The sequence below is a fragment of the Myotis brandtii genome, unplaced genomic scaffold (genome assembly GCF_000412655.1).
Source record: "Myotis brandtii unplaced genomic scaffold, ASM41265v1 scaffold250, whole genome shotgun sequence".
NCBI classification, from domain to species: domain Eukaryota; kingdom Metazoa; phylum Chordata; class Mammalia; order Chiroptera; family Vespertilionidae; genus Myotis; species Myotis brandtii.
In genome coordinates, this window is record NW_005359478.1 from 6,455,980 (window position 1) to 6,469,796 (window position 13,817).

The window sequence follows — 13,817 nt, forward strand, 5'->3', positions numbered from 1 at the left end:
ACTTCCTGTGGTTTAACACCCAACACTTCTAATCTCACTGTTACTACCAGTAGCAGCAGCCACAGGCTGGGAGCACTGGGTTTAACGGTCATTTAATAACACTAGAGGCCTGGTGCACGACATTTGTGCACTGGGGTGGGGGGGGGGGGTTCCCCTCAGCCTGGCCTGCGCCCTCTCACAGTCCAGGATCCCTCAGGGTATGTCCACCTGCCGGCTTAAAGTTGGACATCCCCTGAGGGGTCCTTAGCGCTGCTGCGGAGGTGGGAGAGGCTCCCGCCACCACTGCTGCGCTCTCCAGCCATGAGCCTGGCTTCTGTGGGAGCGCACTGACCACCAGGGGGAAGCTCCTGTGTTGAGCGTCTGCCCCCTGGTGGTCAGTGTGTGTCACAGCGACCAGTTGTTCCACCGTTCTGTCAATTTGCATATTAGGATTTTATTATATAGGATGAGTGTTGTTTTCCTGGCATGGATTTCTGAGGCTACCTTTAGGACTGCACATAACCAGCTTCCCACTTGGGCGATGCTTCCAAGTTTCTTTCCCCAAACAATAGATTTATGAACTAAACAGCGATATAGAGAAAACACAAGTGCCGACAGCTCAGGTGTTTCACAGATGGGACAAAGGTTGTGGGGGCAGGCACGGGTTTGGGCACAGAGCCCTGCCTATGGTGGGGGCACTGGCCCAGGCACTGCTGTCTCCCAAGCAGTTTGCAAACTCGTCGAGGGCCAGTGTTTCTTAGTCACTGACTTCTCTCTCAGCATTTTTATGTGACTTTCATCTCAGATTTATTACCTACATCAGCAAACACAGATCTGGTTTCCTAACAGACACTCCGTAATCTTACCACTGACTGACAGCGACGCTTTACCTGCTATCCCCAGGCACTGTAATAGGCAGCAGGGTTCAGAGATGAAGATGATGTGGTCCAAGCCCCACAGTTTATGTAGTATAGTCAAGGGGGATAAGGAAATGGACACTGATTTGGGACAGGAAATTGGCCACCAATAAGGGAGGGGCCCATTCTCCCACAGGCAAAGGGTGAGACCAGTGGGTAGGATGGGCTCTCTGGTCTTTGAATGGACGTGGATGGATGCCACGGTGTGCAGGGAGGGACAGCTCCTTGCAGAGGAAGCATCATCAGTGATTCCGAGGGTTTGCAGTTGGTGGGGGTGGGGCCGTGTGGGAGGAGAGAGGTGCTCAGGGTGGGCGCAGGCTCCAAGGCAGAGGAGAGAGGCCGGGCCAGGGGTCAGGGGCTTGGCTTTCACCTGGCGGCAAGGCGGAGACGGCTTACACAGGGGGTTGGCCGCTGGGCAGGTTTTGGGTGTGAGGAAGCTCATCCTAGTGGCCCTGTGGATGCTGAGTGGTCATGGAGGCAGGGAGGCCAGTGAGGGGGAAAGCGAGTGAGGCCCGGATGAGAAGGTGACAGGGAGGTGTCGGAGGCCACCAGTTCGGAACACGCTTATCTCCTCTCCCCGCCTCCCTGTACCAGTGGCTGAACATCTCACCAAGAGGGAGCGGCAGGTCATCAGGATGTCCTGCCATCTGCCTGGGCCAGGTGTGTGCTTCCCGCCTCACACCCGCTCAGTTCTCAATCTACACCTCCGCTCCTGTCAGAACTCGGGGACACTGCCGGCCACCTCTCTGCCATTCTCACTTCCCTCCCTTGCTGGCCCAGGCAGGGAGTAACATTCCCCCAGAGAACTGAGCGTGCGTGGCGCCTGCTTCGTCCTCTCTTGCCTGCAGGCTGGCTGGCTGCTTGTAAGGTGACCCGCCGCCCTGTGGCCCTCATGCCCCTCGCACACCAGGCCGATCCGAGCCTTGTAGTTGCTTCCTGTCAAGACCCATCAGCATAAGAGACTATTAATGAGGATGGGAAGAGACGGGGCAGAGAGGAAAACGCCACAATGAGATAAAAACAGATCAATAGTGCAGCCAAACAGAGCCGGAGGAACTGAAAGCAATTCACGAGCTGTCAACTTCTCAGCAGACACGGGGGTGCTGATAACCCCCATGGGCCCAGAAGGAGTGCTGGACCCAGAGCCAGAGCATCTCCCAGGGAAAGCAGAGCGGGCGTTACCCAGCCAGAACTCATCCTCCAGGTTCCCGAAGCCAACGCGGTACTCCGCCCACTTCCGGAAAAAGTCGGTCTGGCCATTCTGCCGCCTCTGGAACACCTGGGAAGAGATGGGGGAGGAAGCTGGCCGGAGGAAAGTTGCTGGAAGCGAGTTTTCCGTCTGCGAGGACAAGCGGGACAAGGGCACTGCGGGCAGGGCTGGTGCTTGCACCGCCGTCCGTTCCCTGGAAGACACACAGCGCCTTCTCCAAGGGCAGAGGCTCCAATGGAGAGGCCGGCTGTGATGTTGACACTAATCTGCACCCAGCAATGTAGAAAGGACTCGGACACAGCGAGCCCCCAAACAGGGGAGTTGGTGGCTCTCAGGTCCGTCCTTTGCACCAGGCCGTGCAGCAGAGAGCATTTCTCTCCGGAAGAGGGCACTGCGGGCAGGGCTGGTGCTTGCACCGCCGTCCGTTCCCTGGAAGACACACAGCACCTTCTCCAAGGGCAGAGGCTCCGATGGAGAGGCCGGCTGTGATGTTGACACTAATCTGCACCCAGCAATGTAGAAAGGACTCGGACACAGCGAGCCCCCAAACAGGGGAGTTGGTGGCTCTCAGGTCCGTCCTTTGCACCAGGCCGTGCAGCAGAGAGCATTTCTCTCCGGAAGAACAGGCCCAACTCCACATCAGCAGTAACTGTCGTCATCCCATCGCAGGCAAGGAACTGCATATCATTCACTTTGCGAGCTGTTTAAGTGCTCATTTCATCTAACCTCCAATCCATCAGCCTCGGCTTCAACTCCCAACTAAGCTTTACGAAGGAGGCACAGATATGTCAGAAGAGAAAAGGAAATGTCTCCCAAGTGTAGCTATTATGAGCACAGTCCCCATTTCACTCCATTTAAATACTCCTTCCCATGCGCACCCACCCAGCTAGCGCCGGGCTGCTGCGGGCCAGGCTGCTGCAGGCTGGGCTGCAGGAACCCTCCCGTCTGCAGTGGGGCTGTATGATGGGCAGGGATGTTAGTGAAGCCACCCTTCCCTTCTCTCTGTCCTGGACTATCAGACGTGGAGGAGGGTGGTCACAGGAAATGGTGTCTCTTTTCCTAATCAAGGTGCTCCCTGAAGGCTGGGACAGCTCTGGAGACGAACCAGGGAGTCCAAGGAAGGATGGGGACACGGTTGGCCTTGGTACCCAGAGGTGGCTGTCCATGCCCTGCCCTCCTCTGCTCCCTCATATGCAGCTGTCCGACAGAAAGGTCCTAAAGAGCTCCCCACAGAGGCTCACCTCTGCTACTCCTCTGGCAGCTGCAGACCCCAGCGGGCAGGACCTGGGCCTGTCTGAGCCGCTGTCCTGCCCCGGCACCCCTGCCTGCACTGCCATTGCAGAAGCAACCCCTCCCTGGGCCAGGCCACTGCAGCCTCCATCTGCTGTTCCTCTCTGGGCCGGGCCAAGCCTAGGACGGGGCTGCTGAGAAAGGGCCCCGAGGACAGTGAAGAGCCTCCAAGAGGGACAGGAGGGGAGTAACTGAAGGGACGGGCAGAGGCTGTGAGGTGTGGGTTCGTGGGCGCTGCGCCCGGTGGACGAGGACCCCGGGCTGTCTGCACGCGTGGGGAGCAGCGTGCATACTTACAATCCAGCCTCCCCCGTCCGTGGTCATGTCGCAGTACACCTGGAGCTTCTGGCCGGGCTCTCCGTGGAGGAAGATGGTGTAGACCCCACTCAGAGTGTCGCCATTCATCAGGTGCTGGGCACAGTCTTGAGGGTGAGGGAACACCCGGCCCCCTGCACAGGAAAAGAGGCGACCTCCAGAAAGCATCCTTCCTCCCTCTCTGCACGAACCCCTTGATCAAATCACAGAAGGGCTCAGAGGGTCCGTGGGACCTCATCAAGAGCCGTGGGACATCCACTCTGGCCTCGCCCAGTGTGGGAACCCTGCCTCACCCTGCATCCCGCCTAATTGATGGAGCAATCAGACAGCAGACCAGAGAGCTGGGCTCACGGTCTGGCTCCTCCACTTACCTGTTGTTTAGCTTAAGCAAATGGCCTGACTTCCCTGGGTATCAGTTTTCTCGTCAGTGAAATGGGGATAATAAAAATACCCCTCCCCCCAAAGGTGAAGATGTGAGTGGTTACTCAGGCGATGGTTACAGGTGCACAGGCCACCATGCATCCCTGGAGGGCCTCCTGTCACAGGATGAGAGGCATCTAAGCCAGCAGTCGCCAACCTTTCGGACCTCAGGGACCACTAGTGTCCGTGGACCACCGGTTGGTGACCGCTGATAGACAAAGCCTTCCGCCACCCTCACAGCAGACACTCAGGAACGCCCAGACAAGCTCAGCGTTAGCAAGAAGACGGACATCTATTCCTCGTGCAGAATCATCTCCCCATTGGACTTGACCCAGTGCCTGTGCTCTACAGTTCAGTGTAAGCTTACAGAGACGGCAGGGGGAATACACGGCCTCGCATCTTTCAGAAAGAGCAGCCCAATTTGTAGAACAATATCTAATTAGCTGAAAGAGAAGCTTAAATCATGTGTCTTGAAGAGCTTAGCTTCAGGGCACATTTTAGTGCTTAGCAGGCAAGCTGAGGAGGAGAGACCAGTGGAGGGCTCTCTGGACTGCAGGAGCTGAGAGAGCACATGAAAGGCCAAGCTCGAGAGTGAGGGGCAGTGGCGTGGGGCCCGGGAAACGTAAGGTGCAGTATTGGTGATCCTGCAGCCTTGAACTGTGTAGCAGTTTTGAAGGGGCTGGGTAAGGACCTCATGGGCCAGTCACCACAGTGCCCCCTGGTGGCAGTGCCTGTGCACTGCAGGGTGTGACCCCAGGCCACTTGGAAAGCCAGCTGGAGGGTCAGAGCAAGTGACAGCCTCATGCCACACAAGGAAGGAGACATATAGCCTCGTTGAAGGCCCAGGTCATCTGAGACACCTGTCAGGGACCATCAGGGAAGCATCCTGCGTTGGGGAGAGGTTGTTCGGGTTCCATAGACTTTACACGAGGCCCCTCTGGAGATGAGTTAACCCCCAGCACAGAACTGCCCTTCGCTCAGCCACACTGGGGGCAAGGGTGGCTCCCTTTGCAGGCAGTTTGGAACAAAGGCGCCACCTACTTCGGGGAATGACAGCGGGTTTCTACAGAACCTGTGCTTTTCCAAGTGAGTTTTCATTTTCACTTAGTTCTTGCAAGAAACTTGAGAGGAAGGCAGATCATTGTGAATCAAAAAACTTATTTTACAGAGGAGACTGCACTTGGAGAGATCACATGACTTCCTCCCGTCACCTGAACTCGAGTTTCCAACCTCAGTCAGGTGCTCTGTGCTCTCTGCTAAACAGGCTAGAACACGATACAGGTTACGGGACCCACCTCCACCCGTGGGCACAGGATGAATTTATGTCTGTATCTATCTCGGCCAGTGGTTCTCAACCTTCCTAATGCCTCGACCCTTTAATACAGTTCCTCATGTTGTGGTGACCCCCAACCATAAAATTATTTTCGTTGCTACTTCATAACTGTAATTTTGCTACTGTTATGAATCATAATGTAAATATCTGATATGCAGGATGTATTTTCATTGTTGGGGACCCACAGGTTGAGAACCGCTGTAGCCCGAAGGCTAAAGTGACCTGAGAAAAGGTCCCATGTTCAAATGAACTGTCTACCCCACATGGAAACCCGACTTCCTGAATAGCTGCAGGGATGCTCTTAGCTTTTCTCTCATCGCAGCTTGTCCTGGGGCTCATTAGTGCTCCCCATCCCACCTGTGCCTGGAAGTGGGGGAAGCTGCCAGTGAGCTCCTCCCCACTCCCTGTTGCTGTGGGAACCCCGCGATTGTTTCCCAGCTTCCAGGCCTTCTCCACCTGGTCTCGGGAGCAACCAGCCTTCTCTCACGGCCTGGATTTCTCATTTTGAAAGATCAGCACAGAATGTTCTTGGTCTTCAGTGCACTCCTACCTTGTGCTCTAACAGCCCCTTCTCCTGAATCAACTCAGCTTCTTAAAGGAGCCAGAACCCCAAATGTCTACCCAGTTCCCAACATGTGTGTCCCCAGTCATCTTCTCCCAAATCTTAAAATGACAGCCTCCTACCAGTCTGCATAAAACACTAAACCAGACTTCAGAATGAGTGAGTAATCTTATACAGGCTACTTCACATTGACCATGTAGATTATTTAATGCTTATGTTATGGATATTTTTAGAAGGCTCAAACATACTAATTGCTTTAAAGGTAGCTCTACCAAAAACAAAGATAATAAACTGAGATGACTTGCCGTGGAGAAGAGACGTTTTGAAATATCAGGACTGTCATATAAAAGAATTCATTTTTTTTTGAAGTGAAAAAAATGGGAATACAGTCAACTTGGGATGAAGGGCCTTGATTCAAGTTCAGATTCCTGTCTGCTGACTTAGTGTGTGTGTGGTGTGTGTGTGGGGGGGTCGGCGGTTGGGGGCGGGTGCTGGTCCCCAGTGGATCCTGTTTTACCAGAGCTCCTCAGAGGAGTCTGGTGCCCAGCGGGTTGGGAACCCCATTCTTCCTCTGGTACATTCTCCTCTTCTCTGAGAGGCCAAGCAGTGGAATTGCCAGCTGGACTGTGTCCCCAAGGGGCCCATTGGTTGGCTTTCTCTGCCTAGATCCATATAGCTGCCTGGATAGACTTAGAGTCTCTCTGTCTCTCTCTACCGATTTCCTTTTCTCCATTTCCTTCCCTCTCTCTTTCCCATAGGTGTGTCTTGAGTGGGCAGGTCCCAAGATTTAGAGGGGGGGGGGATGGGGAAGAGAGTCTATTTGTCCTTGAGTATAAGCCTTGGTTCCAGTTGTTACCATTAGGAGCGCTTTGGGGTTACTGGACTTCTGCCTAGCTAATAATGAAGACCACACTGATTACTGTTCCGCTGCGTTCATTGCGTGTGTGCTGTGATTCGGACACTCTCAGGGAATTGTCGGGACAGATTTCATGCATCGGGACACTCCCGATGTCCTACCATCTACTCTCAGCAGAAACACACCTTTACCCTCACACAGATCATCCGGTAGTTTTTCTCAAGGCAGACATTTCAGGACCCAGAGCAGCACCGGAGGCTTCCTTCCCTTTGGTGCAATCGCTGGGCCCGCTGACAGAGAGGCTTTGTCTGTCTTTAAGGCACAGGCTGTGTTGATTGCCAAGTTAAGAGGAACGCAATGCCAAGTGATCGGGACACTGAAATGGCTCATAGTTAAGTGTTTCTAGATGTAATTGTGAGATCGATAGGACGGGCATTTACCGGAAGAATTGCTCAGAAATTGGTTTGTGTTGGGCATTGGAAGGCTGGCTGTGAGTGGAGTGAGGTGAGCTACGTGATGCACAGAGCAATCAGACAGCTCCAGTGGCTGGGAGTAAAGGAAGAGACCTTTCTGGTCCCTTCCCTGTCCCTTCCGTGTAGGGGGTTCCTGGATACAGTGTCTAAAGTGGTCTGAGTTAGTGGCTTTGGAGAGTGTCTGTCCACTGCCTGTCCTTACGGCTGTAGCATCAGGACCAAAGCGAGATGTCGGCAATTCTGAGAACAGACCCAGCAGAGCAGGATGTGCGGCTCCACAGCAGCGCAGGGACCACCTCTGGCCACCGGAACTTACTAGTAGGTGTCTTTTCCCCAGAAGTGGGTTTGTGGGAAGAGCTAAGTTACCTGGTCAGCCCACACAGGCCGTCAAACCTACCACCTTAGCCACCTTGAGAGCATCTTCTAACTCATTTACCTGTTTATTCTTTTATGCATTTGTTTAAAAAAACATATAGGAAGTGTCTGTTGGGTTCTAAATAGCGGGCTAAGAAAGAGATGGAAATATAAAAGAGAAAAATATATAGTTCCATCTTTCAGGTTGCTCACACTCTGGTGGGAGAAACATACAAACATAATCCCAAATTCTATGTGCTCTGGAAAGAGATAAACACAGGGAGCCATCAAAACTCGGGAGTGAGTATGCCATGATGCCCGGGGCTGGTGGGGGTAAGGTGAGCGGTGGGGCCTGGGACGGTGTAGGGATTGGCAGGTGCTAATCAGAAAGGGATTCTTAGTTTAGGAACTGATGGATATAGAAGTAAGCCACAAATTGGTAGGGAAGGGTGTTTCTGGCCAATGAAAGTGCATAGCCTATTTTGGGAAACCGCAGGGTCAGCCAGGAGACAGAGCAAGGGTGGGGTTGGATGGGTGAGGGAGAGCCTTGGGGAGGTAAGTGGGGACTGGATTATGCCACTTAAAGAGTTGAACCTTCTCCTGAAGGCAGTAGGCTGAAGATTCCAGCAATGGACTTCAAGCTCAAGTTTTTAGAAAGCTTGTTCTCATTGTGAATGAGATGGGGGTGAGAATGAATGAGATGGGAGTGAGACTGGAGGTAAGACTCGTTTAGGAGGTAGTAGCGGGAATCCAAGAGGAGAGGTGGCAATAGACTTTGAGGAGGTGATGGGAACAGAGAATCAACTGAGTCATAGCCAGCTTGGATGTCTTCCTTGTACACAGAGTCGCTGAGGAAGGTCCTCAAGCTTTGCAGACCACCCACTTTCTACCCATCAGTCTTCTAAGTCTTCCCTTTGAAGACCAGCTAAAGGCACCCTAACAGTAGAGAAATGTTCTGACATAATCTGCCTTACTATTCCTGGGACTCACTTATATCAGGAGACCCACTGCCATGGCAGATTAGTTGATCCGTTCTGACATAATCTGCCTTACTATTCCTGGGACTCATATCAGGAGACCCACTGCCATGGCAGATTAGTTGATCATAGACTGGCAGCTGCCAGCCTGGTGTCTGTGTCTCTTGCTTCAGCATGGCAAGGGGAGGGTTGGGTCATGGTAATGCCACTTCCCTGGTCTCTTCCTGCCTTTCTGGCCCTACTTGCATCCATTTTCATATTGAACCAGAGTGACCTTTCTATAGTATAATGTGATCTCTGTCTCTCACGTGCCAACAACCTCCCAATGGCTTCTCCAACGTGATGGCTTCTTGCAATTAGAATACAACCCCAGGGCCTCACCACAACCCACAGGACCTGCAGGCTCCGGCCCTGCCTGGTCCTCCTTTCCCTTTACCACTGGCTTTCTTTTAGGCTTTGGAACATGCCAAACTCATTCCTCCCGCTGGGTGTAGACATCGCTCTTCCCTCAGCCCGAATTCTCCTCCTTGTCTGATTCACTCTCATCTTTCATGTCCTGGCTCAAATGGCCTGACATCCTAGCTGAGGCCAGGGGCTGGGGCTGAGGGAAGGAAGTGGCAAGTGACCATCAGGAAAGCCTTTCTAGTACAGGAGTCGTCCTGGAAATTAGCTCTTCACATCGGTCCCTAGTCCATTACTCTGTTTGTTTTTTATGGACTCACCACTACTTGAAATTACCCCATTTCCTCCTTTTGTCTGTTCCCCACTGCCTCATGCCCTTGAAGTGTTTAGTATAGTGTGTAACCCACTGTGAAGGTTCATTCAATATTTGTTAAATGTAAGATACCATGTGGACACTATTTTCCTTCCTATGATTATGAAAAGGGAAATGGAAATTAGCTTTTCTGAGAACATTTGGGACAGCATGGCTAAAAATGGGCCAGATCAAATTTTGTATATAGTGACATTCAAGGCCCTATGGCAGGTGGCATTACTGCTTGACCACATTCACTGCTCTCCCTATAGAGGGACCAATTGAGTAGTATAGACAACTCTAAGTAAATTCAGGGACATGGACCAATTCCTTGAAAATCATCACCTACTGAGAGTCACCCAAGATGAAACACACAACCTCAGTGGTACTATTAACTGATAACTCTGCGGATTTGCATGGCCCACCATCTGCTGTCCCAGAACCCAGGGTTGGCCAATCTTCACTTATTTTCACAACTTCCCAAACGGAAGCTTGTGTTAGAATAGACTCTCTGAGTTTCCCTAAAAAGCCCCAGAGATCAGCTTGGCCTGGATGTGGGATCGCAGGCACGGAGCAAAGGCAATAAAGAAAACTTCTCATTCCCCATCTCTGGGAACCTCCGCAAATGATTGTCTCCACTTAACCTTCAGGTTAAGACAGCCTATTTTATAGTGTTCACTGCCTGTGAGGACAGCTTCAGCAAGCGCCTTGTTTGCCGCTTATAGGATTAAAAGAGACAATGAGAACTCCTCTCAGGAGATCACGTTGCCCAGTCTCTGTTGCTCTGCGGGAGTCTTTGTTTTCTCATTTATATTCGTGTCTCCAAAAGACAAGTAGACCTTGGATGAAATTTCAGGCGACAGTAAATTATAAATAATAGATCCATATTTTTCTCTTCTGTTCTACTTCTATTAAATTCTCCTTGGAGTTTTGTGCAAATACCGGGGACAAGAGGACAGGAAGCTATTAATGTGATTGTTAGAATGAGATGGGCTTATGTTCTAAGGCAGGCATTCGAACAGGGAAGACATCTTGGTCAAAGGAAGCTTTGCAGAAGCCAATCTTTTCTCTCTCTCTTATTTTAATTTTATATTTTTAACACCTCAACTCTTTTCCAACCCATTAAGGAGTCATCTGTTTGAAATGAGTCTCTTTTCTTGGCCCACCCAGGACAAGATGTGAATTTGTCAGTGGATGGAGGCCACTTAGGGACCTAAGTTTAAGCGCTTTCGTTCCATAAGATAAGGCATAAAAAGTGCTTAGAATGATTGGCTGAGACCAGCGTCCTAAGAATAGGGTGATGCTAGGTGGAAAGCTCAGGTACTGTCAATGAAGTCAGAATGGATGCTGGTCGCTAGACTGAAATTAGCCTCTGAATCTATCAGCCCTGGTTGCCACCATAGAGGAAGCTCTGGAGTTCCTCAGCAGGAGCAATTCATGGGCCTCAGACTGGCAGTGCTCCCAGTAAGCGCAATACCCTGCTCTTTGCTTCTCCTCCTCCTCCTCCTTTCTCCCCCTCCTTCGTTCGAAATAGGAGCCCACATATGGAGCCTACGGGGTACACCATGTGGCCTCTGGTGTGTGGGGGTGTGAGGGTTCTGAGGGGGTGGCGTGGCAAGGCAGTGAGGATGCATTAATACTGACATTCAATTGACCGTGCAGGTTTACTGTAATTTATTCAGGGAACTTTGCATTTGGGGGCTCTGTTTATGTTTCTGTCATCCGTGTCCTTTTTATGGGAAAGAAATTCTTAATTCAATGTAAAGTTCCAATCCAGGGCCTTTGGGTGGTAGCTTGGAAAAGAGGAGCTTAGAGGACCCTTTAAGCTGTCAATGAGCAGGGAAGGGCTTGAACAAGAAGAGGTAGCACCTTGGTTCTGAGACAGAACTGCCTTGAAGGGGCAGGAGGGAGAGTATAGTTGACTTCAGCCGCACAAAAGAGATGAGGTGTCCTCTAGTTTCTAGTTGGGGAGGACACATTTTGGATTCATGTCTTGGTTGTGAAATCAAGGTTTATTTTTATTGCATGTGTGATCTAATGTCATCCTCAGGACAGCCTGTGAGGTGTGTTCTATTATTTTCTAATCAAAAGTTTTTCTGATTAATGTGCTCATTGTAGGCACATTCTAAGATTGAAAAGTATAAAAAAGAAGGAAAGAGAGGACTCATTCACAACTCACTATCCTAAAGAGCCACTGGTGACAGTTGGTGTGTTGGATCTAGTGTCCCGCTTTGTCTTTTAGAGCAAGTCTGGTGGGGGAGGCCCCTGGGAGGATGGAGGACTTTCCATCACTTCTCTGGGGTCAGGGATTGGGCTCTGGGGCCTGGGTAGGAATCCGTCGCCCTGGTGCTCGGAGATGGCAGGCAGACATGCATTTAGGGGTAAGGGGCAGGTTTACACTTGCCCCACACAGGGGCACAGCCACACCCCAGAATGTGGGGCAGGGAGAGAATTCAAAGTCCAGACTGGGTGGTCCCATGTTACAGACAGTAGAGAGAGGCACCATGGGAAGTGACAGAAAGGATTGGTAACAGCACAGACCCCAGAGCCAGAACAACTGGGGTCAAATCCCAGCTGTCCTACTGAAGAGCTGTGGGCTCTTGGGGGAGTTACCTCCCCTCCCTGAGGCCCCATTTCCTCATCTGTCAACAGGGGTAATAGAACACACCTCACAGGCTGTCCTGAGGATGACATTAGATCACACATGCAATGCAGTTAGAACAGTGCCTGCCACAGCCCTCAGAGGTTAGATATTAGTTCCCCTTGCACACATTAGGACACTCCTATCCTTAAAGGACATTTTCAAGTATCATCTGCTGATGCTTGGATGGGGAAGGCAGGAGGACCAGCTGAATTTAGAAGGAGACCTTGGTTCAAGTTCAGAACCAGCTGCTTACTAGCATGGAAGTCATCTGATGTCCATGCACCTGTGAAATGGGGCCGAGAAGGCCCTCCTCCCCAGTTGTTGTAAGGACTGTATTGTGACTTTAAGAATGCAAAGTGCTTTGTGTGTGGAGAAGAACCACAGGTTTAATAGTGAGGGTTCACTACTACTTCCTTTATGGGTGGATCTCTGATTACAGGCGGCAGGGGAAGGGGGAAGAACAAACCCTGCTGGAAAAGCACCGACGGAAAATCTGAACAGGAACCTGATGTCTTTACTCGGTGCGTTTAGTTGGTCCAGGTGGACCAGGGAGATGCACTGTGGTCCCTCTGGTTGTGTTGGTAGTGAGAGGTTTCCTGGCAGGAATCGGAGGGGAAAGGCAGGAGCGGAGGAGGCAACTGAGTTTCTTTGATGGCCTCCTCCTTGGCCCAGTCTCCTCGGCAGAGGCTCCTGCCAAGGGGCCTGAGGTCACACAGGGGAGAAGAAGGCAGGAAAGTGGCAGCCAATCACTCACCTGTGGTGAAGGCGGTGGAGGTGAGGCTGCTCCTCTCGGCATCCTGGGCCGCCTGCAGGAGCACTGTGTAGTCTGTGCTCTCAGACAGGCCCTCCAACCGGATCCACGTGTCCTCTGCATCCACGATCAGCTCCTGTGGAATGAGCCGGAGGAAGGGTGACGGGAGGGAGGGACCAGCTCGCAACGAGGGGTGTGGGGAAGGGAAGTCCGGATCCCATGGCCAGCTAGGTCAGTATTGCAGTGGCCATTGCATTGTCATCCTCTCCACCCCACAATAAGCAGAAAACAGAGCCAATAAGCAGAGAGGACAGCTCCTGCCTCCCAGGGGCATGCTGGGGTAAATGTCGGCACCTGGATGGTTGAATCGGTGCTTTTCGGATTGCACTGGGCCTCCTCTTGGACTGAGGAAGCAGAACCCTAGGACTCCCTGCTCCACATGCAACAGACAAGCGCTGCTCAATCTGTTCCGCATGTTCAAGCTTCCCGATAGGATTTTACTCTAAAAAAGCCCTCCACTGCTAACCAAGTATGACAGCCTGCACTTTAGATGGATTGTTTCAACTGATGACATAAAGCAGAGATTTGTCATCTCTTTGCAGTAGGCTGTGTACATGTGGCCTTTCTAGTGCTCATCAGGAGGCATAAGAGGCTGCTGAGTTTGGCATCCAGCTCATGTGTGCTCGGCCCTGCTAGTGAAAGGCCCTTCCAGTTCCACGTACTGATAGCAGCTTGGAAGTTTCCAGCGCGCTTTGCTTCATAATGTTGGAAGCACTGGCACAGGCGAGTGAAGCCGCAGAGGCAGACACCCCATTGTCTAGGGAAGAAGCCGGCACTCAGAGAGGGTTAGTGTTTGCCTTTGTACAGAGCCAGGATTAGCGCCCAGATCTCTGACTTGCAGACTGGGGCTCCTTCCTCAGCAGCAGGCCGTGCGTCCGTCAGGGAAAACCCAGTTTACTCCTGTGGATTGTCTGATAGAAAT

The 13,817-nt window shown here is 51.8% G+C and overlaps 1 protein-coding gene across 2 annotated transcripts in view; it reads right to left on the reverse strand.

The window, feature by feature from the left end:
• Positions 1 to 13,817, reverse strand: part of TNR (tenascin R) — a 324,699-nt gene that overhangs the window by 4,734 nt on the left and 306,148 nt on the right. For both annotated transcript variants that reach the window (XM_005867690.2, XM_014540911.1), the window contains 3 exons: positions 12,839 to 12,971; positions 3,694 to 3,845; positions 2,079 to 2,175 (listed from right to left, as the gene is read on the reverse strand). In XM_005867690.2, coding sequence (XP_005867752.1) covers positions 2,079 to 2,175; positions 3,694 to 3,845; positions 12,839 to 12,971 — 382 coding nt within the window. The remainder of the gene's footprint in view (positions 1 to 2,078; positions 2,176 to 3,693; positions 3,846 to 12,838; positions 12,972 to 13,817) is intronic.